This window comes from Neoarius graeffei, chromosome 19 (genome assembly GCF_027579695.1).
Source record: "Neoarius graeffei isolate fNeoGra1 chromosome 19, fNeoGra1.pri, whole genome shotgun sequence".
Lineage (NCBI taxonomy): Eukaryota > Metazoa > Chordata > Actinopteri > Siluriformes > Ariidae > Neoarius > Neoarius graeffei.
Genome location: NC_083587.1, coordinates 70,098,925 through 70,124,566, shown reverse-complemented (window position 1 = coordinate 70,124,566; position 25,642 = coordinate 70,098,925). Strand labels below are relative to the sequence as shown.

General features: G+C 41.0%; 1 protein-coding gene across 4 annotated transcripts in view; it reads right to left on the bottom strand.

Annotated features, from left to right (window-relative positions):
- The window catches only part of LOC132867564 (sodium- and chloride-dependent transporter XTRP3-like), a 99,735-nt gene that overhangs the window by 20,506 nt on the left and 53,587 nt on the right, over positions 1 to 25,642 (bottom strand). For 2 of the 4 annotated variants that reach the window (XM_060900559.1, XM_060900560.1), the window contains exons 3-11: positions 16,594 to 16,708; positions 16,250 to 16,390; positions 16,044 to 16,135; positions 15,705 to 15,935; positions 15,065 to 15,175; positions 13,218 to 13,459; positions 6,698 to 6,860; positions 6,329 to 6,533; positions 6,021 to 6,180 (exon numbers count right to left, since the gene is read on the bottom strand). In XM_060900559.1, the coding sequence (XP_060756542.1) occupies positions 6,021 to 6,180; positions 6,329 to 6,533; positions 6,698 to 6,860; positions 13,218 to 13,459; positions 15,065 to 15,175; positions 15,705 to 15,935; positions 16,044 to 16,135; positions 16,250 to 16,390; positions 16,594 to 16,606 (1,358 nt within the window). In that variant the 5' untranslated portion in view covers positions 16,607 to 16,708. Of the gene's footprint in view, positions 1 to 6,020; positions 6,181 to 6,328; positions 6,534 to 6,697; positions 6,861 to 13,217; positions 13,460 to 15,064; positions 15,176 to 15,704; positions 15,936 to 16,043; positions 16,136 to 16,205; positions 16,391 to 16,593; positions 16,870 to 25,642 lie in introns of those variants that run through there. The other 2 variants (XM_060900557.1, XM_060900558.1) reach the window with 2 other exon arrangements.

Below are 25,642 nucleotides of genomic sequence, written 5' to 3'. Positions count from 1 at the left end.
TAAAGACAGTTATTGAGGGAATTGTGAAACCACTCACCCACATCTGCAATTTATCTTTTCAATCAGGTACATTTCCAGACAAAATGAAAATTGCAAAAGTGATACCATTGTTTAAAACCGGAGATAGACACCATTTCACAAACTACAGGCCTGTTTCTTTACTCCCCCAATTCTCCAAAATACTCAAACTTTTTTCAGATAGACTGGATAAATTTATTGAAAAACACAGCCTCCTTACAGACAGTCAATATGGATTCAGAACGGACAGATCAACATCGATGGCACTAATGGAACTAATAGAGGAAATCACAAAATGTATAGACAATAAAAAAAATAGCAATTGGAGTATTTGTGGACCTAAAAAAAAGCATTTGATACCATTGATCACAGTATATTATTAAGTAAACTAGAAAAGTGTGGTGTTAGGGGAGTTGGGTGGAGCTGGCTGTCGAGCTCTCTAAGAAACAGGCAACAGTTTGTGCAGATAGGTGACCATAAATCTGATTTCATGAACATTACATGTGGGGTACCACAGGGATCAATATTAGGTCCGAAATTATTCATATTATATATCAATGACATATGTAGAGTTTCGCAAGTACTGAAATTTGTTTTGTTTGCAGATGACACCAATATTTTTTGTTCCGGTGAGGATTTGCAGCAGACTTTGGAGACAATCACAACTGAAATAAATAAACTAAAACTATGGTTTGACAAAAAATAAATTATCATTAAATCTAAGCAAAACAAAGATCATGTTGTTTGGGAGACACAAAATAGATTGTAATGTAGAATTGATAATAGACAATACTAATATAGAAATGGTACAGGAAATTAAATTTCTTGGTGTGATTTTGGATCATAAAGTCTGCTGGAAACCTCATGTAGGATACGTACGAGCAAAACTGGCAAAGTGCTCGGCAATTCTGTGGAAAACAAAGCATATTCTTGATCAGGGCCGTAACTACCATTGAGGACACCGAGGTCATGTCCTCGGCATTTTTTTCCCACGGTATTTTTTTTTTTTTTCACTCAGAAATGTGAAATTAATATATGATGAAAATCGTTCTGACTTTGATCGGTGGAAAATTCTAAATTCAGCTTGCATCCCCCTGTTCTCATTTGTTTGTCTAAAAATAAAGTCCACATAATCATTTTTAAACGAAGCTGAAATATCCGACATTGGAAACATTTCATATCAGGCAGCCTCGCGATAGTCAGCTAAGCACCACGGGATACACAAGAGCTGAGAAGTGTTCTCATCAAGGTCCGACTCCGCAGCCAGTCAGTTTGTCAATTAGTCATGGAATCTGAAAATTGACATAAGATGAAGAAGTCTACTACACTGAAACAAACCAAACTCAGCTCTGGAAAGTCAGCAAGTGAGAGAAAAAGAAAGAGGGAAGAAGGTGAGTTAATTTTGCCAGTCACTGACAGTTATGTGCCGGAATGCTTATGATCATTAACAGTGCAATTTTAATTAGCATTTCAAGCAACAACAGTCGAAGCCACTTAGCTAGATAGGATTTTCGTTTTCCAGGCGGCACAAACTCTTTTATTCTCTCTCTCGATGTGATTTGGTTCGTTTCAGATCAGAAAAGGCTGGACAGTCGTGACCTGTTGTTTATGAAGTTATTGGTGCTGACGAGACTTGAGCTATTTTGCTAACTTACCAGACTATAGGCTAACGTGAACACAAGACACTATTGTTTTGATCATTGGTTGTATTTTCAAACGGAAATGAAAACGGGTAGCAAACTTATGTTCACATTTTATTTACAACATGATGTACCACCTCTGACTGCTTTCTGTCAATCATGAGCAGCCCAGCCGCGTTCACAGCTCCTCCTCCGATCACCAGCTGGAGATGAGCCTCCTCTCGGGAAGTCTTGTCCCGCCCCTCTTATTGACTCCCATCTCCAGTGAGGCTCAGTCTCCGAATGTGGCGTTTTAGTCAGTTTTGTCCAATAACCGTCTAGTATTTTGCTATTGAAAAGGGCATATATTTTTTAAAAAGCAATTGAAGTCTATTCAGGCTCGGCTAGATTGCGTTGTCTGTCTGTCTGTCTGTCTGTCTGTCTGTCTGTCTGTCTGTCACTCACTCACTCACTCACTCACTCACTCACTCACTCACACAAAATACTTTTGTGATCGTGCAGTTTTGAACTTGTTAAAATAAACATGTTCACCTACATGTTCATCTTGTTGGGCTTGTGATTTTGACTCATTTCCAAAATGTATGAAAAGTCACCATATTAGGACTTTTTTTTTTGGGCAAATAAGATGTATCGCAATGTTTGACCTCGGTATTTGAAAAATCCTGGTTACGGCCCTGTTCTTGATTGCAAATCTTTGCGTACTGTATATTACTCATTATTTTTGCCATATCTGACTGACTGTGTCAAAGTCTGGGGAAACACCTACAAAACCACTCTGCAGCCGATATGTACAATACAGAAAAGAGCAATAAGGACAATAAACAAAACAGGATACAGAGATCACACAAACTCACTAGTCATAAAATCACACATGCTGAAATTTATGGATCTGGTCAAATTCAGAACAGCACAAATAATGTACAAAGCGAGAAATAATCTATTGCCAAAAAATATACAAGGAATGTTTAGTGAGAGAGAGGGGGGATATAATCTAAGGGGAGACCTAAATTTTAAAAAACCAAAGGTTCGAACAAATATGAAAAGCATGTGCGTATCGAGCTGTGGGGTGACTTTATGGAACAGACTGGAGACAGAAATAAAACAAAGTGTAAATATAAATCTGTTTTAAAAAAAGGTACAAAAAATATTTTTAAACAAGTATATAGAAGAGGAAGTATGTTAATGGAGGATGATGAGGGATAAATAGAATAGGGTTGATTGTTATATTAGAACTAACTTAGTATATGGTATATATTTATTTATGGGGATAGTTTATATATTCATATTTACAGGGATAGGTATGTAGTAGATATTTATTTTTGTAATTATATATTTATATAGCTATTTATGAAGTGTATATGAATGTAGTATATATTTAATTTTGTAATTAAATATTTATATAGATATTTATGAAGTGTATATATATATGGTATGTAGTATATATTTATTTTTGTAATTATATATTTATATAGATATTCATGAAGTGTATATATGGTATATATTTTTATAGGAGTATTAATGTAGTTTGGATTTCGGGGTAGTTAAAAAGGGGTGGGAAATTAAAAAAGTACTGTACTTCTTCCCACTCCTTTTTCGAACAATGTGCGGTGTATTGTAATGTCTTAGCTCTTTATGTTATTTCATTTATTCTTTTTTTTTCACTTTCTCGTTTTCTTTCTTTTGTATGTGCAAATAGTTACATACATTTTTTTATACATGTTCGAAAATAAAATAAATTCATTCATTCATTCAAAATTGCAAAGAGTTTGAACATATCATCATCTACAGTGCATAATATCATCAAAAGATTCAGAGAATCTGGAAGAATCTCTGTGCGTGAGGGTCAAGGCCAGAAAACCATACTGGGTGCCCGTGATCTTCGGGCCCTTAGACGGCACTGCATCACATACAGGCATGCTTCTGTATTGGAAATCACAAAATGGGCTCAGGAATATTTCCAGAGAACATTATCTGTGAGCACAATTCACCGTGCCATCCGCCGTTGCCAGCTAAAACTCTATAGTTCAAAGAAGAAGCCGTATCTAAACATGATCCAGAAGCGCAGACGTCTTCTCTGGGCCAAGGCTCATTTAAAATGGACTGTGGCAAAGTGGAAAACTGTTCTGTGGTCAGACGAATCAAAATTTGAAGTTCTTCATGGAAATCAGGGACGCCGTGTCATTCGAACTAAAGAGGAGAAGGACGACCCGAGTTGTTATCAGCGCTCAGTTCAGAAGCCTGCATCTCTGATGGTATGGGGTTGCATTAGTGCGTGTGGCATGGGCAGCTTACACATCTGGAAAGACACCATCAATGCTGAAAGGTATATCCAGGTTCTAGAGCAACATATGCTCCCATCCAGACGACGTCTCTTTCAGGGAAGACCTTGCATTTTCCAACATGACAATGCCAAACCACATACTGCATCAATTACAGCATCATGGCTGCGTAGAAGAAGGGTCCGGGTACTGAACTGGCCAGCCTGCAGTCCAGATCTTTCACCCATAGAAAACATTTGGCGCATCATAAAACGGAAGATACGACAAAAAAGACCTAAGACAGTTGAGCAACTAGAATCCTACATTAGACAAGAATGGGTTAACATTCCTATCCCTAAACTTGAGCAACTTGTCTCCTCAGTCCCCAGACGTTTACAGACTGTTGTAAAGAGAAAAGGGGATGTCTCACAGTGGGAAACATGGCCTTGTCCCAACTTTTTTGAGATGTGTTGTTGTCATGAAATTTAAAAATCACCTAATTTTTCTCTTTAAATGATACATTTTCTCAGTTTAAACATTTGATATGTCATCTAAGTTCTATTCTGAATAAAATATGGAATTTTGAAACTTCCACATCATTGCATTCCGTTTTTATTTACAATTTGTACTTTGTCCCAACTTTTTTGGAATCGGGGTTGTAGATTTTGCAGATGATCTTGCAATACATACTAGCAGTGGATGACAACTCTACAAGACATGACAAGTTTGGAACAAAATGCTGCCAAGGTGGGTCTACGTACAAGTAGTGAGAAGACAAAGACACTGCATGTGGGTAACCAAGTTAGTCCACAACCAATTACTGCCAACCAACAACCTGTTGAAGATGTCAGCCACTTCATATATTTGGAAAGCACTATGGCTAGTGATGGCAACATAGACCAAGACATCAACATCAGACTGGAAAAAGCGGTGGCAGTTTTCGGGCAGCTTAACACCATATGGAACTCGAAGACCATCTCACTGAGTATTAAATTACAACTATACGCATCCATAGTGATCTCAACAGTAACTTATGCATGCGAGACCTGGAAAAGCACTAACAAAACAGCACACAAACTTGACGTATTCCACCAAAGATGCCTGAGGAAAATACTGAAGATCACATACAGAGACAGAATCAGAAATGAAGAAATACTAGCAAGAACTGGACAACAACCGCTAAGTGTAACAGTAGAACAATCCAGAATGAGGCTTGCCAGACACAGACTGGACAACAACAGGTTGGCGAAGCAACCAATACATTGGTCACCAACAGATGGAAGATGCAGGAGGGGCAGACTTAAGACAACATGGAGGTCAACATTTAGAAAGGACTTGGCAGTGAGGGGACTCACATGGGAAGAGGGAAACAACGCTGCCCAAGACAGAAGACGATGGAGAGGACTTGCCGCCCTTTGTCCCCCCCAGGGATCAGAGGAACTAATACTATACTAATACTTTTTATAGTTTTGTCTTTGAGCAGAATTCTTCTGATGCCCATCCATCCATTATCTGTAGCTGCTTATCTTGTACAGGGTCGCAAGCAAGCTGGAGCCTATCCCAGCTGACTATGGGCAAGAGGCGGGGTACACCCTGGATAAGTTGCCAGGTCATTGCAGGGCTGACACATAGACACAGACAACCATTCACACCTACGGTCAATTTAGAGCCACCAATTAGCCTAACCTGCATGTCTGTGGACTGTGGGGGAAACCGGAGCACCCGGAGGAAACCCACTCAGACACAGGGAAAACATGTAAACTCCACACAGAAAGGCCCTCATCAGCCACTGGGCTCGAACCTAGAACCTTCTTGCTGTGAGGCGACAGTGCTAACCACTACATCACCGTGCCGCCCTTCTTCTGATGTCTAGGTCTTTAATTAAGCTATATTTAATTACACTCTATGTAAAAACAGGAAAATCATCAGTCATTTACATGTGGAATATACATAATGAAATATGAGCTCTTTCAGTAGTGCCAAGTTAATACTACAAAAACCTTAATATAAAAATAAGAAATTCCACCAGTTGTAAAAATAACATCCAGTATATAAGGAATTAAATATGATTATGTATAAATATATATTTTTTCAGTAATTTTACCTGTTCAGTCCATAGATGTAGGAAACGGTGACAACTTCAATCAGCACGATGAAGAGCGATGAGAACGTCGTACCATACTCATTAAACATCGTAAACCAGTAATTACCTGACTGTGTGGTGAAACCCAAACCCAGCAGCAAACAGAAAAGACACACCAGACCTAAACACAGAGAGAGAGAGAGAGAGAGAGAGAGAGAGAGAGAACTGCTGTGTGATTTACACTCATCATCACTCTGCTAAACTGTTCAGATGTTTTATTCTGAATTGTTCTTGTTTTGGACTTGATTATTAATTGGGTTCTTTTTTACCATTGAGTGTGGCATGATTGAATTTCCGTGCAAGGATTCTGAAGTCCATCAGTGGTGTTATTACGGCGGTCACATTTCCCAGCATGCTTCCCATCCCCAACATCAGCAACATGAAGAAGTAGAGAACAGACCAGATCTGAGAAGTCGGCATGTTTGTGATCGCCTCACTGTATACAATGAATGCTAACCCAGTGCCTTCAACAGCCTACACACACACACACACATACACACACACACACACACACACACACACACACAAGCTCATTCCTGATCATTTAATCATTACATCAGTACACACACACACACACACGAGAGCTCATTCCTGATCATTTAATCATTATATCAGTACACACACACATGCACACACACCGTGTCGAGTTCGGCTTCCAGACTGCAGGACTCTAGTTTGTGTTGAATGAGTGCAAACTGCTCAGGGTGTGTGAGATTTAACACACGGATCCATGACTTCACATTTTCTTTATTAATGGCATCTTCAGCGAGATTGAACGTGTTCAGAAGTAAAAGTCTCATCCTGCAATAAATAAATTATAAATGAACACTAACCTTGGAAACATTTCATACTGAGAACAGATGTATTCAACCAGTAGCAGCATTGTCCTACAAACAAGACTACACTGACTTTGTTTAAATCCTGCACGTATTATTTTTGTTTGTAACAGTGATTTCTAATGAACAGACATGGTTCTGTTTCCCAAAATTTATAACCTCAAATCAGAAAAGTCGGGACAGTCTGTTGAAATTGGAATTAAAATTGAAAACAATGATTTGTAAATAGGGACAGCACAGTGGTATAGTAGTTAGCACTGTCGCCTCACAGCAAGAAGGCCCTGGGTTCAAGCCCAGTGGCCAGCGAGGGCCTTTCTGTGTGGAGTTTGCATGTTCTCCCCGTGTTTGTGTGGGTTTCCTCCAGGTGCTCCGTTTTCCCCCACAGTCCACAGACATGCAGGTTAGGATAATTGGTGGCTCTAAACTGACCGGAGGTGTGAATGTGAGTGTGAATGGTTGTTTGTCTCTGTGTGTCAGCCCTGTGATGATCTGGCAACTTGTCCAGGGTGAACCCCACCTCTCACCCATAGTCAGCTGGGATAGGCTCCAGCTCGCCTGCGATCCTGCACAGGATAAGTGGTTACGGATAATGGATGGATGGATTTGTAAATAATCTTTGACCTGTATTTTACTCAAAACAGCACATTAATCGATGTTTTACCTCATGACCTTTATTGGTTTTTTTTCAAAAATAAAATACTTATTTTCATTTTGATCCTTGCAACGGATTTCCAAAAAAGTTGGGACAATAAAGCATGTCCCACTTTATAATGTTCCCATTCCTTCTCCCAACACTTAAAAGATGTTTATGGACTGAAGACTCAAAGTGATGAAGTGTTTCAGGTGTTATTTATGTCCCGTTCTTCCTGTAAACAGGTCTTAAGGTATGTAACAGTTCGGGGTCGTCACGGTCATATTTTTCATTTCTAAATTCGCCACACATTCTCTACTGGAGACAGAGGGGACACACCCTCTGTTTCCATAGCCACGCCTTTGTAATGTGCACAGAATGTGGTTTTGCATTGTCTTGTTGAAATCTCCCTGGAAAAGACGTCGTCTTGAAGGCAGCAAATGTTGCTCCAAAATCTCAGTGTACTTTTCTGCTTTAATGCTCCATCACAGAAGTGCAAGTTACCTTTGCCAAGGGCACTGACCCGACCCCATACCATGACACACCCTGGCTTTTGAACTTGTTCCTGGTAACAGTCTAGATGGCCCATGTGGTTCCATCAGGTGTAGATGAATGATGGAAGACAGCAGATGTTGCAGAGGGCGTGTCCCCTCTGTCCCCAGTAGAGAATGTGTGGCGAATTTAGAAATGTTCTGGGCAGTGGGACTAGACCTAGTTTGGAAACCGGTCTAGAATGGGGAAGTAAGACTCCCCCTTCCCACCACTAGTCTGGGTGCTCACCTTGGGCAAGTGTCAGTACACCCCCAGCCTCCCTTGGCCAGGGTTACGGCTTACAAAATGGCAGTTCTACATGACAACTCGACGGTAGTTCTGGCAAATGACAGGGCTGTTTTGTCAATACGGCATCAGTCCTGGCACAGTGCCCCGTGGCAGCACTCAAGGGTGGGGATAGACTAACTTATCTTCCAGCCAGCCGCTGCAACATGGCAAAGATGCCAGCATGTCTTGACCTGTTTTTGCCCGCTGGACTGCACCTTTGCCCTGCCGAGAGAGTGATTCTGGTAATGCAAAAGCCAGTATCACTTAAACTTTTGCAATGCAGTGTTATGGATTATGGATACAGAAATGAATTCTCATACCGGCTCGAACGTTGCCCGGGTAAACAAGGTTCGCGCTGATCTGCTTTCGCTCCGGCAACCAGTGAAAAGTTAGTTAAGAAGCAAAAAGAGAAAGATCTTGAGACTCGCTGAATGGAATTTTAGAACGCTAATAGATAGTGACCGCTCAAAACGGCCAGAGCGGCAGACAGCTTTGGTAGCTAAAGAGCCGAACAGATACGAAATAGACATAGCCACACTTAGTGAGACCCGACTGCCTCTTTATGACCACATAGTTGATCATGATTACACATTCTTCTGGAGTGGAAGAGACGTAAATGAAAGACGCGAAGCTGGAGTTGGCTTTGCCATTAAGAATTCGATTACTTAAAAGCTCGAACGAGACCCGACACCTATTAATGATAGGATAATGACACTGTGTCTTCTTCTGCAGAGGGGTGTATACGCCACTATAATCAGTACTTATGCTCCGACAATGACAAACCCTGATGAGGTGAAGGAAAAATTCTAATGATAGACTGAGAGATGTTGTGAGACAAGTCCCAAATAAAGATAAGCTAATTAAAGCTGGTGACTTTAATGCTAGGGTTGGGGAAAAAAAAGAAGAGAACTGGCCTGGTGTGATTGGCCGATATGGAATTGGAAAGTGTAACACCAATGGTGAACTCCTATTAGCCCTCTGCTCAGAGTATAGCCTCATCACCACCAACACCATTTTCAGTCACAAACTCCATCATATGACTACATGGATGCATCCTTGATCAAAGCACTGGCACCTCTTAGACTATGTGATCACTAGACAGAGAGATCAAAATGATGTACTGAACACCAGAGTGATGAGAGGCGCTGACTGCTCTACTGATCATTACATGATAAGATCAACAAATTGCTTTGACTGTAAAGAAGCGATATGTACGAACTGGAGCCAGGCCACCAGCTAAGCTGGATGTGTCTAAGCTGCGAAATAAGAGCACCCAAGAAAAGTTTCAAGAACAGATGGACAAGACCATAGGAGAGTTACAACACAAGGAGACAAGGCTAGAAGACCAATGGAACACACTGAAGGCAGCTGCATTTAACACTGCTGAAGAAGCCCTTGGACAACCAGAGCGGAGACCATCAGGACTGGTTTGACGCGGACGATGAGAAGCTTATAGACTTGCTCGAGAAAAGGAATTCAGCAAGGATCAAACTCCTGCAGATAAATACGAGAGCTAGTAGAGCAAAACTAGTGCAAGCCAGGAGTAGGCTCCAGCAGTACACCAGAAAACTGAAGTCTCAGTGGTGGAAGGAGAAAGCTGAAGGATTACAACTTGCTGCAGACATGAATGATATGAAGGGATTTTATCACGGCCTAAGAGAGGTACGGTATACGGGCCTCTGAGGAGAGGCACAACCTAGGTGACTGCCCTTGATGGTGAGACAGCTTTGAAAGAGAAGGATGAAATACTGAACAGGCTCGCCCAGCACTTCAACTAGTTGTTAAATGTACCTGCAGATGTAGACCAAACAGTGATAAACTCAATTGTGGATAAGCCTACCATCTCAAGTCTTGATGTGAAACCAAACTTTAAAGAACTGTTGAAAGCCATTGCTGCAATTAAAGAAAACAAAGCGCCAGGAAGATGTGGAATACCAACCGAGGTATGGAGATATGGTGGAAGTAAATTAAAAGAAAGGCTGTTTGATCTGATTGTTGACATCTGGGAACAAGAGCATATGCCACAGGACTGGAAGGATGCAAACATCATGCCAATATTCAAGAAAGGGAGCAGAAAAGACTGTGGTAATTATAGAGGTATCTCTCTTCTGTCAATTGCTGGTAAAATAATGGCTCGCATACTCCTCAACAGAATCAATGAAAAGCTTACTCTAAACATCCTACCTGAGACGCAGTGTGGTTTTTGGAGTGGAAGAAGCACCATGGATATGGTCTTCAGCCTATGTCAGATCCAGGAGAAGTGTATAGAACAAAACGTGCCCTTGTATGCTGCATTTATCGACTTCACAAAGGCTTTTGATACAGTGTCAAGAGAAGGCCTCTGGATTGTGCTGAAGAAGTATGGCTGTACAGACAAAGTCGTTAACCTGTTAAGATCCTTACACGACAGTATGCAAGCTCATGTAGTTCAGGGAAATGCCACCTCCATGGAATTTGCTGTGACAAATGGTGTCAAGCAAGGTTGTGTGCTTGCCCTAACATTGTTCTCATTGTACCTGACTGCAATGCTAGAAATAGCGTTCAAAGACGCCCAAGAAGGTATTTTCATACAGACACAGCATGCTGCAGATCTCTTTAATGTGTCCCATTTCAAGGCAAAGACACGTACAACAAGGCACCTTGTGAGAGAAATGCTGTTTGCTGATGATAGTGCTGTGGTGGCGCACAGCTCTAAGGATATTCAAATGCTAGTAGACAGATTTGCCAAAGCTGCTGCTCAGTTCAGCCTCAAGATCAACATAAAGACTGAGTGCCTTTACCAGCCAGTGAAACTGCTCAACCCTCCACCTGCACCTGAAATCATAACAATAAACCAAAAGCCACTCGTGCAGTGCACAGACTTCAAATACCTTGGAAGTACAGTCTCCAACAATGCCAAAATCGATAAAGAGATCAGGAATAGGATGGGCAACGCGAGTGCTGCTTTTGGCAAACTACAAGATCGGCTATGGAAAAACAGACATGTTTCCATCAGACTAAAATGTAAGGTTTATAGAGCTGTTGTACTGTCTACCCTATTATATGGTGCTGAAACCTGGACCATCTACCGAAATCAGATCAAGAAGCTCCATGCTTATATGATGAGGCAGTTGAGGGCTATCATGAAAATATCCTGGATGGGCAAAGTTACCAACTTAGCAATCCTGCATTGTGCTGGACTACCATCTATTGGAAGACATCTTAATTGAGAAGGGCCTCAGATGGCTAGGCCAGGTACAAAGAATGAAAAATGAAAGACTCCCAAGACAACTGTTGTATTCTCAGCTCTGTGAAAGCAAATGAAACCAAGGGAGACCTAACCTTAGGTACAAGGATGTGGCAAAAAGAAACATGAAATCATGAGGAATAGATATTAACAGTTGGCAACAAACAGGGCTGCATGGAGAAGTATCATTAAACCCAAGTCTATATCATAGCACAGTCCTTGTCGTTTTCGACCGACTGCAAGAGAGAGACAAATGATGGTTCTTGATGCAGTGCCGTCTGAGGGATCAGAGATCACGGGGGTTCAGAGATCACGGAGGTTCAGATTAGGTTTGAGCCTTTTACACACCGAAATTCCTCCAGATTCCTTGAATCGGTTAATGATATGCACTGTCGAGGGTGAAATATCCAAATCCCTTCTTAGGTTTGTTTCAGGAACATTGTTTTTAAACATTTCAATAATTTTCTTATGCATTTGTTGACAAACCGGGAGATCCTCGGCCCATCATTACTTCTCAAAGACTCGGCCTTTCCTGGATACTGATTATGTACCAGATCATGATTACAGTCGCCTGTTGACATCACCTGTTTCACATCACATTATTTAATTGTTTTACCTCATTACTAGCCCTAAATTTCCCCCCGTCCCAACTTTTTTTGGAATATGTTGCAGGCCTGAAACGCAGGAATGGATGTATATTAACAAATGAAATGAAGTTGACCAACAAAATATGAAACATCTTGGGTTCATTCTGTCTGCAATGAAATTCTGATTCTGATACAAGTCAAAGAAAATTTAGAAAATCACTGCTTTTTTTTTTGTTTGCATTTTCCACAACTTTTTCTGATTTGGAGTTGTAAATAAGTTAGTCACTCTGTGACCCTAAACAAGATAAAGTAGTTACTGAAGATAAATAACTGAACACACTAAACATGTCACAATCAGTGTGGAAATTTTTTATCCCACAAGCTGCATAACTGATTGCCCACTCCAACCAGCATAAGAGCAAATACTGTTTGCCACCGTCAGCATAAGCGTAAACCCCTAGCCTCTCCATTAGCATAAGAATAAACACCTCCCTCTCTAATAGCATAAGAATAAACACCTCCCTTTCTATTAGCATAAGCGTAAACACCTCCCTCTCCCATAAGAATAAAACACCTCCTGCTCCCATTAGCATAAGTGTAAACACCTCCCTCTCCCATAAGAATAAACATCTCCCGCTCCCATTAGCATAAGAGTAAACACCTCCCTCTCCCATAAGAATAAAACACCTCCTGCTCCCATTAGCATAAGAGTAAACACCTCCCTCTCCCATTAGCGTAAGAGTAGACACCGCCTGGTCTCATCAGTCTGAGAGTGAGCACTTCATCTTTTTCCCCCTTCACTTCTGCCGGAGCAGAAAACAGATTATTCGCAGTCAGAAGCTCTACTGTGAGCTGCAATTAAGAAACTGAGATTTTTAACCATAGTTTATTGCCCTAGTTTATTGTTTTACTCTTTATGCCAGAACACAAACTTTGTCTTTACTGTTATAATTGAGTTAATGTTTAGTAACACAGTGTTAACAATGCTACTGATCTATGGCATAGATATCTATTTCTATACCCAAGACTGAATACGAACACACAGACATACTCACACACCTCTCTAAGCAGCTCTCGTAGTTGAATGTGGCTTTGAAGCCGTAGATGGAGAAGGTAACGATGCTGGCGAAAATTGACGTTCCGCTGTTAATTAAGGTAACAACAATAGCCTGGCGCTCAAAGTTGTTATTGTGATCATTATAACTGGCAAAAGCAATGAGAGAACCGAAACCCAAACCAAGAGAGAAGAAGATCTGAGTAGCAGCATTAATCCATGTCTGAGGATTCGCCAACTGCTCCAGCTACACACAAAGATATACATACATACATACAGTGGATATAAAGGTCTACAAACACCTGTTAAAATTACAGGTTTTTGTGATGCAAAAAAATTAAACCAAGGTAAGCTCTTTTTCCACCGAATATAGCAACCAACAAAGTTTAAGTGAAAAGGAAAGAAATATTTTAAGGAAAAATAGAAAAATAATGTGTGCACACATCCTTTTATAACAGGGCATGTGACTGTGCTACACTGTAAAAAAGAATAGTTGAGAATACTTGAAATTTCAAGGCAACAGTCTGCATTAATAATTTTATGTTTTGCCAACGATGTGCCCATGATAATCCAAACTATGATAACATTGTTATCTTTATTAAGAATTCTTAATTAAGTCAATTTTCAATTCCTCATTCTGCCAACATAGATTTCTCTTTTTGCTGAACAGTGGCATTCACAGTAGTACAAAAAGGCAATTGAGGTTATCACAATTTTTGGGGGGGCTTTTTTCACCTTTATTTGGATAGGACAGTGTAGAGACAGGAAATGAGCAGGAGAGAGAGAGATCAGGAAATGACCTCAGGTCGGAATCAAACCCAGGCCCCCGGATTTATGGTATGGCGCCTTATCCACCTGAGCCACGACAACATGAACTTCAACCGGAGAGAGAACCACATTGCCCAGCCCTTGCGTTTGGGAGAGGAAACCACGTGTCTTGGTCATTCAGAGCATGCGCTGAATAAACACCTGTGGCAATTATGTATTTTCAATTCAGATTATTCACTATTGTATATTTACACATCATTGAGGTGCACCCTATCAGTTTGATGTGGATTTTTCTTGATGTGGATAATTCTAAAAAATAGAATTATGCTTTGTTCAAGTAATTCCATATTCACAATTGAATGGACAAGAAAATATGAATAATTATTAACCAACAGAAAAATCCACATCAAACTGATAGGGTGCACCTCAATGATGTGTAAATATGCAATAGTGAATAATCTGAATTGAAAATACATAATTGCCACAGGTGTTTATTCAGCACATGCTCTTAATGACCAAGACACGGGGTTTCCTCTCCCAAATGCAAGGGCTGGGCAATGTGGTTCTCTCTCCGGTTGAAGATCATGTTGTCGTGGCTCAGGTGGATAAGGCGCCATACCATAATTCCGGGGACCCGGGTTCGATTCCGACCTGAGGTCATTTCCCGATCCGTCTCTCTCTCCCGCTCATTTCCTGTCTCTACACTGTCCTATCCAAATAAAGGTAAAAAAAAGCCCCCCAAAAAATTGTGAGAACCTCAATTGCCTTTTTGTACTACTGTGAATGCCACTGTTCAGCAAAAAGAGAAATCTATGTTGGCAGAATGAGGAATTGAAAATTGACTTAATTAAGAATTCTTAATAAAGATAACAGTGTTATCATAGTTTGGATTATCATGGGCATACATCGTTGGCAAAACATAAAATTCTTAATGCAGACTGTTGCCTTGAAATTTCAAGTATTCTCGACTATTCTTTTTTTACAGTGTAGACTGATGAGTGACAGAGGGATGAAAGGATTTCATTCATTTCATTAGGAGCCTTGTAAACAGGACCCTGGGTTGTTTGTGCCTTAAATATCCTACCTTTGGAGTGAACATGTATTTCACTCCATTTAGTGCTCCATGCAGAGTGACACCACGGATTAGATACACAATCAGAACCAGGTACGGAAATGTTGCAGTGAAATACACCACCTAAAAACAAACAAATCATTTTACATACATACACTACAGGGCCAAGGTGATGTGTCGCCCTGACCAGCACACCCATGTCAGTTCCCCCCCAAAATGTTACTACAAAGTTGGAAGAACACAATTATATAGAAACTCTTTGTACACTGCAGCATTACAATTTCCTTTCACTGGAACTAAGAAGCCCAAACTTAGGCACTTCCTAACAAATTGGGATAAATGAAGAAAATAATTTTACTGTATTGTAATATACTGTACGTGTGATAAATAAAAGCATCTTCTTCTTTGTGAAGTGATTCATTATCTGATTAATGAAATTGCTAGGGATCATTCTTCGTGTAGCTGAGTCAAAAAAAAAAAATTTCACATTAATATGAGGAAAATTTTTTGGCAGAAATTCTTGGTTTGATCCGTGGAAGTCCATTATCTAGACATGCTATTGATGCTAATGCTAATTATGGGGGTAACGCTAAAAATGCTAATGATGCTATGTACACTGGTTTAGTGCAGTGTGTGTCTTTGAGGTCCTTACTTTACCAGTAGAATTTACTCCTCTGATGATGAAGAGGTAGACAACACACCAGGACACGAGGAGGCAGAGTGCCAGTCCCGTGTGAATACCAACACCACTTTCATCAATGGATGATGAAATGTTCAATGTCTCACGGAAGAAGAAATACTGCGTTGGAGTGGCAACTTCACACTCCTCTAAATATCCTGTATGATTAAAGTTCAGTGGACATTGTGTCCAGGGCAAAGTCGCCTGCACGTGCACACACACACACACACACACACACACACACACACACTTTAAAAACAATGGCCTATAATGCCTTTCTATAATAATAATAATAATAATAATAATAAAAACCTGAAAGGAGTGGAAAAGGTACCAGAAGCTCCAGGCATTAATTATGTTATAATACAAACATAGATATAGAGACATGATAACACTTGCAAACCCTACAATAGAGAGAAGAAAAAATATAAAACATTATGCTTTAAACAGTTACTGCAAAACACACCCACTCACCCTAAAGTAGGGACTGAGGGAAGTGAGCGGAATGAACCCCTTACCCACTCCTCCTAGGTAGGGACTGATGGAAGTGAATGCGCCGACACTGCCTAAGCGCATCTTCTGTCCAACAGCGAGCTCCAAATAGAAAAGAGGAATTCCCTCCAGAAAGAGCATGATGATGTACGGGATCAGAAATCCTCCTGTAACACACACACAACCACACACACTTTCATATGATCTTCCGATGCTGTAGGAAGTCTTAATATTTTAGTGAAATTTTTTGTTTAAAACACAACAAAAAAGTTTTTCGTTCTCATTGTGGGGACACGTTGTCTTTATTATGACTGTTAATGCTATTCATTTTAATGTGATTATGAATATTTAATGTTCATTTCAGTCTTACCTCCTCCATGCATCTGGCAGAGATAAGGAAACCTCCACACATTTCCCAAACCAACAGCATACGACACACATGCCAGCAAAAACTGAGTTGGAGACTTCCATGATTGCCGGCCATCCTTCTCCATTACAAGAAGAAGAAGAAAAAGAAACAAACTGAGAAAATCTGATGTAAAAATGTATGCAACTCAGAGCAACTGAGCTCAGTGCAAAATTATCAGAACTGAACACTGAGTGAAGGGTCAGTATATCGCACCAAGTTTATTACAGCACAGTCTCTCACACTGGGGGCATGGCCTCACATGGGGGCAGGGCCATACAGGAGGTGGAGCCTCATGCTGGATGGACTGAAGTTACACAAGGTAAGTACAACCACAAATCAGAAAAGTTGGGATGTTATGGAAAATGCAAAAAAAAAAAAAGTAGTCATTTCTAAATTTTCTTTGACTTGTATCAGAATTTCATTGCAGGCAGAATGAACCCAAGATATTTCGTGGTTTGTTGGTCAACTTCATTTCATTTGTTAATATCCATCGATTCCTGTGTTTCAGTCTTGCAACACATTCCAAAAAAAAAAGTTGGGGCTGATAAACACTGTTTATCAGCAGGAAGTTTCAAAACAGAACCGGACTCAGTCATACAACTGAGTCTTACTGTTACTTACACACACAAACACACAGTGACCTGATCCCCCACACAGCTGCGTTTCTAACTGTGACCCCCCACTTTGTTATTTTCTCTCTCTCACACACACACACACACAGCTTTACAGTACAAATACTTTTTTATATTACAACCCCAAATCAGAAAAAGTTATGACGGTATGTTGAAATTGAAATCAAAAACAATAATTTGTAAATAATCTTTGACCTGCATTGCACTCAAAACAATACAACAGCACATTATTTGATGTTTTACTTCATGAATTTTACTGTTGTTGTTTTTTTTCAAAATAAACACTTTTCAATTCTGATTTCTGCAACACATTAAAAAAAATTGGGACAGTGAAGCATTTCCCACTTTATAATGTTCCCGTTCCTTCTCCCAACACTTAAAAGATGTTTATGGACTGAAGACTCAAAGTGATGAAGTGTTTCAGGTGTTATTTTTGTCCCGTTCTTCCTGTAAACAGGCCTTAAGGTGTGTAACAGTTCGGGGTCGTCACAGTCATAGTTTTCATTTCTAAATTCTCCACACATTCTCTATTGGGGACAGAGGGGACACGCCCTCTTCTTCCACAGCCACGCCTTTGTAATGTGAGCAGAATGTGGTTTTGCATCGTCTTGTTGAAATCTCCCTGGAAAAGACATCGTCTTGAAGGCAGCAAATGTTGCTCCAAAATCTCAGTGTATTTTTCTGCATTAAATGCTCCATCACAAAAGTGTAAGTTACCTTTGCCAAGGGCACTGACACAACCCCCTACCATGATACACCCTGGCTTTTGAACTTGTTCCTGGTAACAGTCTGGATGGCCCATGTGGTTCCATCAGCTATAGATGAATGACTGTTCTTGATGCAGTGCCGTCTGAGGGATTGGAGATCACAGGGGTTCAGATTAGGCTTGAGCCCTTTACACGCCGAAATTCCTTCAGATTCCTTGAATCATTTAATGATATTATGCACCATAGAGGGTCAAATATCCAAATCCCTTCCTATCCTTCTTTGAGGAACATTGTTTTTAAACATTTCAATAATTTTCTCATGCATTTGTTGATAAACTGGAGATCCTTGGTCCATCTTTGCTCCTCAAAGACTCGGCATTTCCTGGACACTGATTTTGTACCAAATCATGATTACAGGTCACCTGTTGGCATCACCTGTTTCAAATCACATCATTATTTAATTGTTTTACCTCATTACTAACCCTAAATTTCCCCATCCCAACTTTTGTGCAATGTGTTGCAGATCTGAAATGCAGAAATGGATGCATATTAACAAATGAAATGAAGCTGACCAACAAAATATGAAATATCTTGGGTTCATTCTGTCTGTAATGAAATGTAAGTCAAAGTGCATTTACAAATCACTGCTTTCTTTTTTTTTTTATAATTTGCATTTTCCACACTGTCCCAACTTTTTCTGATTTGGGGTTGTGGATGGTTGTCAAAAAAAAAATCAGATGGCTGGAGGATGCAAATGCAGTTAGAAGTTTCATTAAAACTTGCAGGCAAATCCAAAACATCAGGCAAAACTCATGAACAGTAAGCAGAAATGGCTCAGACGATTATCAAACAGCATTTCCTAAGATAGGATCCAAAACTTGTGAAAACCTGAAACCAAAATATGGTCAGAATACCAACATAGCAAAGTACAAAATAAATTTTTTTTTTGCCTGATGTTTCAGAATTACTTACAAGTTTTAAAAATTCTAACTGCATTTGCATCCTCACTGCTGTCCGATTATTTCACCGTCCTTCTGGATGCAGCAGAAGAAAACCGGCTTAAATGCTATGTCTGCCCAAGGGTGACTATTGAGACAACAAGAGCAATGCATAGGTGAGCTTGATGCCAAGTGAAATCAGCTTACCAGTGTAGTGTAAACTATCATAGGCTTGCTTATCCTACGGTGGGCTTGAAAGTTTGTGAACCAATTTTTAGAAGATTTTTCTATATTTCTGCATAAATGACTTAAAACGTCATCAGATTTTCACACAAGTCCTAAAAGTAGATAAAGAGAACCCAGTTAAACAAATGAGACAGAAATATTATACTTGGTCATTTATTTATTGAGGAAAATGATCCAATATTACATATCTGTGAGTGGCAAAAGTATGTGTACCTCTAGGATTAGCAGTTAATTTGAAGGTGAAATTAAAGTCAGGTGTTTTCAATCAATGGGATGACAATCAGGTGTGAGTGGGCACCCTGTTTTATTTAAAGAACAGGGATCTATCAAAGTCTGATCTTCACAACACATGTTTGTGGAAGTGTATCACGGCACGAGCAAAGGAGATTTCTGAGGACCTCAGAAAAAGTGTTGTTGATGCTCATCAGACTGGAAAAGGTTACAGAACCATCTCTAAAGAGTTTGGACTCCACCAATCCACAGTCAGACAGATTGTGTACAAATGGAGGAAATTCAAGACCAGTGTTACCCTCCCCAGGAGTGGTCAACCAACAAAGATCACTCCAAGAGGAAGGCGTCATAGTCGGCAAGGTCACAAAGGACCCCAAGGTAACTTCTAAGCAACTGAAGACCTCTCTCACATTGGCTAATGTTAATGTTCATGAGTCCACCATCAGGAGAACACTGAACAACAATGGTGTGCATGGCAGGGTTGCAAGGAGAAAGCCACTGCTCTCCAAAAAGAACATTGCTGCTCATCTGCAGTTTGCTGAAGATCATGTGGACAAGCCAGAAGGCTATTGGAAAAATGTTTTGTGGACAGATGAGACCAAAATAGAACTTTTTGGTTTAAATGAGAAGCGTTACGTTTGGAGAAAGGAAAACACTGCATTCCAGCACAAGAACCATATCCCATCTGTGAAACATGGTGGTGGTAGTATCATGGTTTGGGCCTGTTTTGCTGTATCTGGGCCAGGACAGCTTGCCATCATTGATGGAACAATGAATTCTGAATTATATCAGCGAATTCTAAAGGAAAAATGTCAGGACATCTGTCCATGAACTGAATCTCAAGAGAAGGTGGGTCATGCAGCAAGACAACGACCCTAAGCACACAAGTTGTTCTACCAAAGAATGGTTAAAGAAGAATAAAGGTAATGTTTTGGAATGGCCAAGTCAAAGTCCTGACCTTAATCCAATCGAAATGTTGTGAAAGGACCTGAAGCGAGCAGTTCATGTGAGGAAACCCACCAACATCCCAGAGTTGAAGCTGTTCTGTACGGAGGAACGGGCTAAAATTCCTCCAAGCCGGTGTGCAGGACTGATCAACAGTTACCGCAAACGTTTAGTTGCAGTTATTGCTGCACAAGGGGGTCACACCAGATACTGAAAGCAAAGGTTCACATACTTTTGCCACTCACAGATATGTAATATTGGATCATTTTCCCCAATAAATAAAAGACCAAGTATAATATTTCTGTCTCATTTGTTTAACTGGGTTCTCTTTATCTACTTTTAGGACTTGTGTGAAGATCTGATGATGTTTTAGGTCATATTTATGCAGAAATATAGAACATTCTAAAGGGTTCACAAACTTTCAAGCACCACTCTAAGCGCAGGTCTAGAAACCAAATTAATTTACTTGAAGTAAAACATGGGTCAGCAATGTGGAGCATTCTCAATTATGTGAAGTCTGCCCATACAACTATTTCAGCAAGCCTAGAGCTGCTGGCCATGAAGGAGTAGCCACTATTTTCAAGGATTGTTTTTAAATGTATTTTATCTGTTGTTTTTTTTTAGCTTTCTTCTTTTGATTTTATTATAACCCTCATTCCAAAAAAGTTGGGACTCTGTATAAAATGTAAATAAAAACAAATTGCAATGATTTGCAAATCCTTTTGGACCTATATTCAACTGAATATACTACAAAGACAAGATATTTAAAATGTTCGTTCCAAAAAAAGATGGGACGGGGCAATAAAAGACTGGAAAAGTTGTGGAATGCTCAAAAAACACCTCTTTGGAACATTCCACAGGTAAACAGGCTAACTGTTAATTAGGTTAACTGTTAATAAAACTGTTAATAAAACTGTTAATAAGGCTGAGTCATTCACAAGCAAGGATGGGGTGGGGTTCAACACCGTGAAAAACCGCATGGGCAAATTGTCCAACAGTGTAAGAGCAACTGTTTCTCAACATACAATTACAAGGAATGTAAGGATTTCACCATTGACAATACATAATATCATTCAAGATTCAAAGAATCCGGAGAAATCTCTGCATGCAAGAGGCAAGGCCAAAAACCAACATTGAACGCCTGTGACCTTAGATCCCTTGGGGGGCATTGTATTAAAAACCAAAATGATTGGATAAAGGATATTACTACATGGGCTTGGGACCACTTTGGAAAACCACTGTTGGTAGACAGTTCATTGCTGGATCTACCATACAACGCAAAAGCCATACATCAACAACGACACTGTGGACCATCCATCATCTCTACAACTTGTGCATCAGGAGCCAATCCCAGCTGACTCTGGGTGAGAGGCAGGGTTCACCCTGGGTAGCTCACCAATCTATCACAGGGTCACACAGAGATGAACCACCATTCACATCAAAGAACAATCTTGGTGTGAGGCGACAGTGCTAACCCCTGTACCACCGTGCCACCTCACTGTGGACCAGACTATTTTAATTGACAGACTTAGTCAGTGGGTAGGTATGACAGGATCTTCACTTAGCTGCTTCAGAGCATATCTTGCAAACAGGTGTTTGGTGGTTTCTGTGGGTGAGCAGATATCTTCAGCCTCTCCTCTCCACTGTGTCCCACAGGGATCTATTTTACAACCCCTACTTTTTACTCTGTACATGCTACCTCTAGGTCATGTCCTTAGATGTCATCATGTAAATTATCATTTATATGCTGGTGATGTTCAGATTCTCCTGTCTTTCAAGCTGCATGAGGTAAAAACCATCAATGAATGTGAATCTGATATTAATAATTGAATGCCCTGCAATTTCTTCCAACTTAACACCTCATCATTGGGCCTGGCGTTGCCTTTGATAGGTGTCAACAATCTCTTGGAGATTTGTCTGCACATGTAAAACAGGTGTCCAGAAATTTAGGTGTGACCTTTGACTCAAATTCAGGTTTATCAGGCCATGTTAAGCACTTGGTGCATGTTCCACTCCAGTTGCTTCTCTGCATGAAGGATGCAAACATGTGGATCGCTCATTGGTATCTAGCTCTTCAGCCCTTTAAGTTTGAGGTGGTTCACAGGCTAGGGGCACAGATGGTGGTAGTAGATTACCTCTCTTGCTGGGGGGGGGGGGGGGGGGTAAGCTGCAGGCCAGATGGCTCCCCTAGCAGTGGGGGTATGTGGCAGTGAGGGTGTGGTTGAATGTCGGCTGTGAACAGTGATAAGTCAGGTTGAACCAGCAAGTAACATGGGATGAGTTACACCTGTGTCTAATTGCTGGATGTCTATTAACACATGTCTCTGTGTGTCTTCTAGATGGCCAGAAACCAGAGAGAGAGCCGAGTGACCAAGTGCTCTGTGTGTGTGTGTGTGTGTGTGTGTGTGTGTGTGTGAGCGTGCAGCAAGGTCACTGAAAAGTGAAATTAGAAATTAAAAAAATAAAACGCACCTGCGTTGTGATGCCTGTCTCCCCGTTCCTCACTGCCCGAACATTACAGTTGCTACAAGTGTCAATTTCAAAACTCTTTCACATTTCCTGAAGAAAAGAGACAGTACCTGCAAAGAACTAAAGTGATGGAGGGGTAAAAGAAGGAAGAAAAATGGGAAAAAACAAAGACAGAAAGAATAAAAGAAAGAAAAGAGTAAGGACATCATGATGTAATGACATGGGATGTAACAATGATGTAATCCAAGCCAGTGTTTGTGAGAGTTTGATGTAGTGCGTTCCCCTGGTGTTAATGTTATAAACATTGCTGTGTATCTGTTGTGTACTTGATGCTGGGGATCAGTGTGCAGATTTGGAAGGCATATTGAGCACCTCAGTATTCAGCACTTCACTAACTTTAACTATACTACACTTTCATCATGGTGCAGCTTCCTGCTGTGGCCACTAAAGGGAGATAAATCTGCTGTGTTCCTCAGAGAGCAAAGTGCATAACTGTTCCCCTCTCTCTCTCTCTCTCTCTCTCTCTCACACACACACACGCACACACACACACACACACACACACACACACACACGAGCATCTACAGGCACACTGACAGACCCTCAGACATTTCTGTACTTTGTCTATGGCCTACATGGAACGCCTAAAGCAGGGAGGGCGGCAGCAGCGGAAATGGCATGGATTAGGGGACGTCCCTGCCCTTCCACGTGCCTACGTGGAAAGCCTTAGCCTTCCATGTGCCTGCATGGAATGGCTAAAGCAAGGAGGGTAGCAGCAACAAAAATGCATGGATTATGGAGCTTAGCCTCTTTGACAAGGGCCAAATGCAATAGTTAGATGACTGGGTCAACACATCTCCAAAACTGTAGGTCATGGGGGTGTTCCCGGTATGCAGTGATTATCATCTATCAGAAAGTGGTCCAAGGAAGGACAAAATCAGTGAACCACAGAAGAGCACCTGCACGACTGCTGAAAATGTTAATGCTGGCGATGATAGGTGTTAGAACGCACAGCGCATCACAGCTTGCTTGTATGGGCTGAGGAACTACAGACTGGTCAGGGCACTCATGCCTCATTCCTCATCCACCAAGAAAAGTGCCTACAATAGGCATGTGAGCATCAGAACTGGACCATGGAGCAATGGAAGAAGAAGATGGCCTAGACTGGGTTGTGAGCCAGCATCAATGATACAGAATTGACATTGATTAAAGTCAGACAGCATGAAAGGGGTGAAGTTGGGGTGGAGGTGGGTTGCAAAGAAAGCAGCAAAGGGAGGCAGGTTAAAGCAGTTTAATAAGGTGCTCTATGAGAGATTTGTCAATAGAATGTGTAGAAGGGAACCAGCTGAGCTGACAGCTGATGTCGGCTGGCTTGAGGTCAGCTGCAGTCAGCTGATGTAGCTGGGATTGAGGGATGAGCTTGACTTTGAGGCCTGCCAGAACTACGCTACACTCGATTTCTGTCAGAAACACTTGCGTCAAGGAACATTATTTACATTGCAATATTTGCAACAAGTTGTATTTGGTGGGTGGCTCTGGTCTGGGACCTCCCTGCCCTTCTACGTGCATACGTGGAAAGCCTTGGGGCAGGGAGAGCATGCCTCCCTGCCCTACCATGTGCCTACATGGAAAAGCTAAAGCAGGGAGAGCCACAGCAAACCCCCCACCACCACCACACCAGGCGGACCTCCCTGGCCTTCCATGCGTTCATGGAAGAGCCAGCAGGAAGAGCTCGCTGAACTATTAAGTAGGAAGCAAGTTAAACCGAGATGAAATACGGTGAGCCAAGTTGAAGCTTCACAGGTTGCTATTGGGGTAATATAGCTAGTAAGTTTATACAGAGAGCCTGAGCAGCTATGCAATAAACATTTACTGTTTAATCTAGCACAGTTTGAATGAACGGGGCAGGTCAGGCTGGATGGCGCTGTCTCTGGGCACAGTTGGCAAAATTCTGAAATTCAAAGCGGGACATGAATCAGCCATTGTTGTCCAAGCCTGGAATATGGCTATTCAATGATGAAATTATCCAATGCAGAGGACCATGTGAGGCATGTCATGAATCTATTAATAACAGAACTAAGGAGTGACATTGTTAATGATGTTTACAGCTGCTGCCTCATTGTCACAAAAACAGGATTTGCTTCTTGACCAGTGTTTACCCCACAGAAGAGGAGTTACATGATTGGGTAGATTCCATTAAAGCAGTGGAAGAAGTGTCAGCTGACAAGGATGACAACTCTTTTGGCCATGCATCAGCAAACCGCTGATTATTGAAAAAACCCAACCAATGGAAGGGGCTGTGTCCGTGAACAACATAAATGCTAATGGAGATTCCAGGTTTCATTACAGAAGAATGAGATACCGTTCAATTACCCAACAGAAGGAGACCATAACTGGCGTTCTGGTCTGCAGCCTGTATCCAAGCTCACCCTATCATGGAGTTCTCCATGGATTTTGAGAGGTCAAAGCCTGGATATAAAGGAGCGTCCCTGGGGAATAACATGAATTGCATAATTCAGATGCCCAAACATAGAAACAATTCCCTTTGAAATTGCTATTGCCTCCTGCACTTCTCATGACCTTTCTGAAACAATTTGATTTTTACGAGAGGCAGTGAAGCTTGCATCCGGTTGCTGTCTAAGGTGATGCCTAGAAATTCTATAGTCAAGTCAGTTTATTTGTATAGCGTTTTTAAACGACAGACATGATCACGAAGCAGCTTTACAGAAAATTAAAGACTTAAAACATGAGCTAATTTTATCTCTAATTTATCCCTGATGAGCAAGCCTGTGGCGACGGTGGTGAGGAAAAACTCCCTCAGACGACATGAAGAAGAAACCTT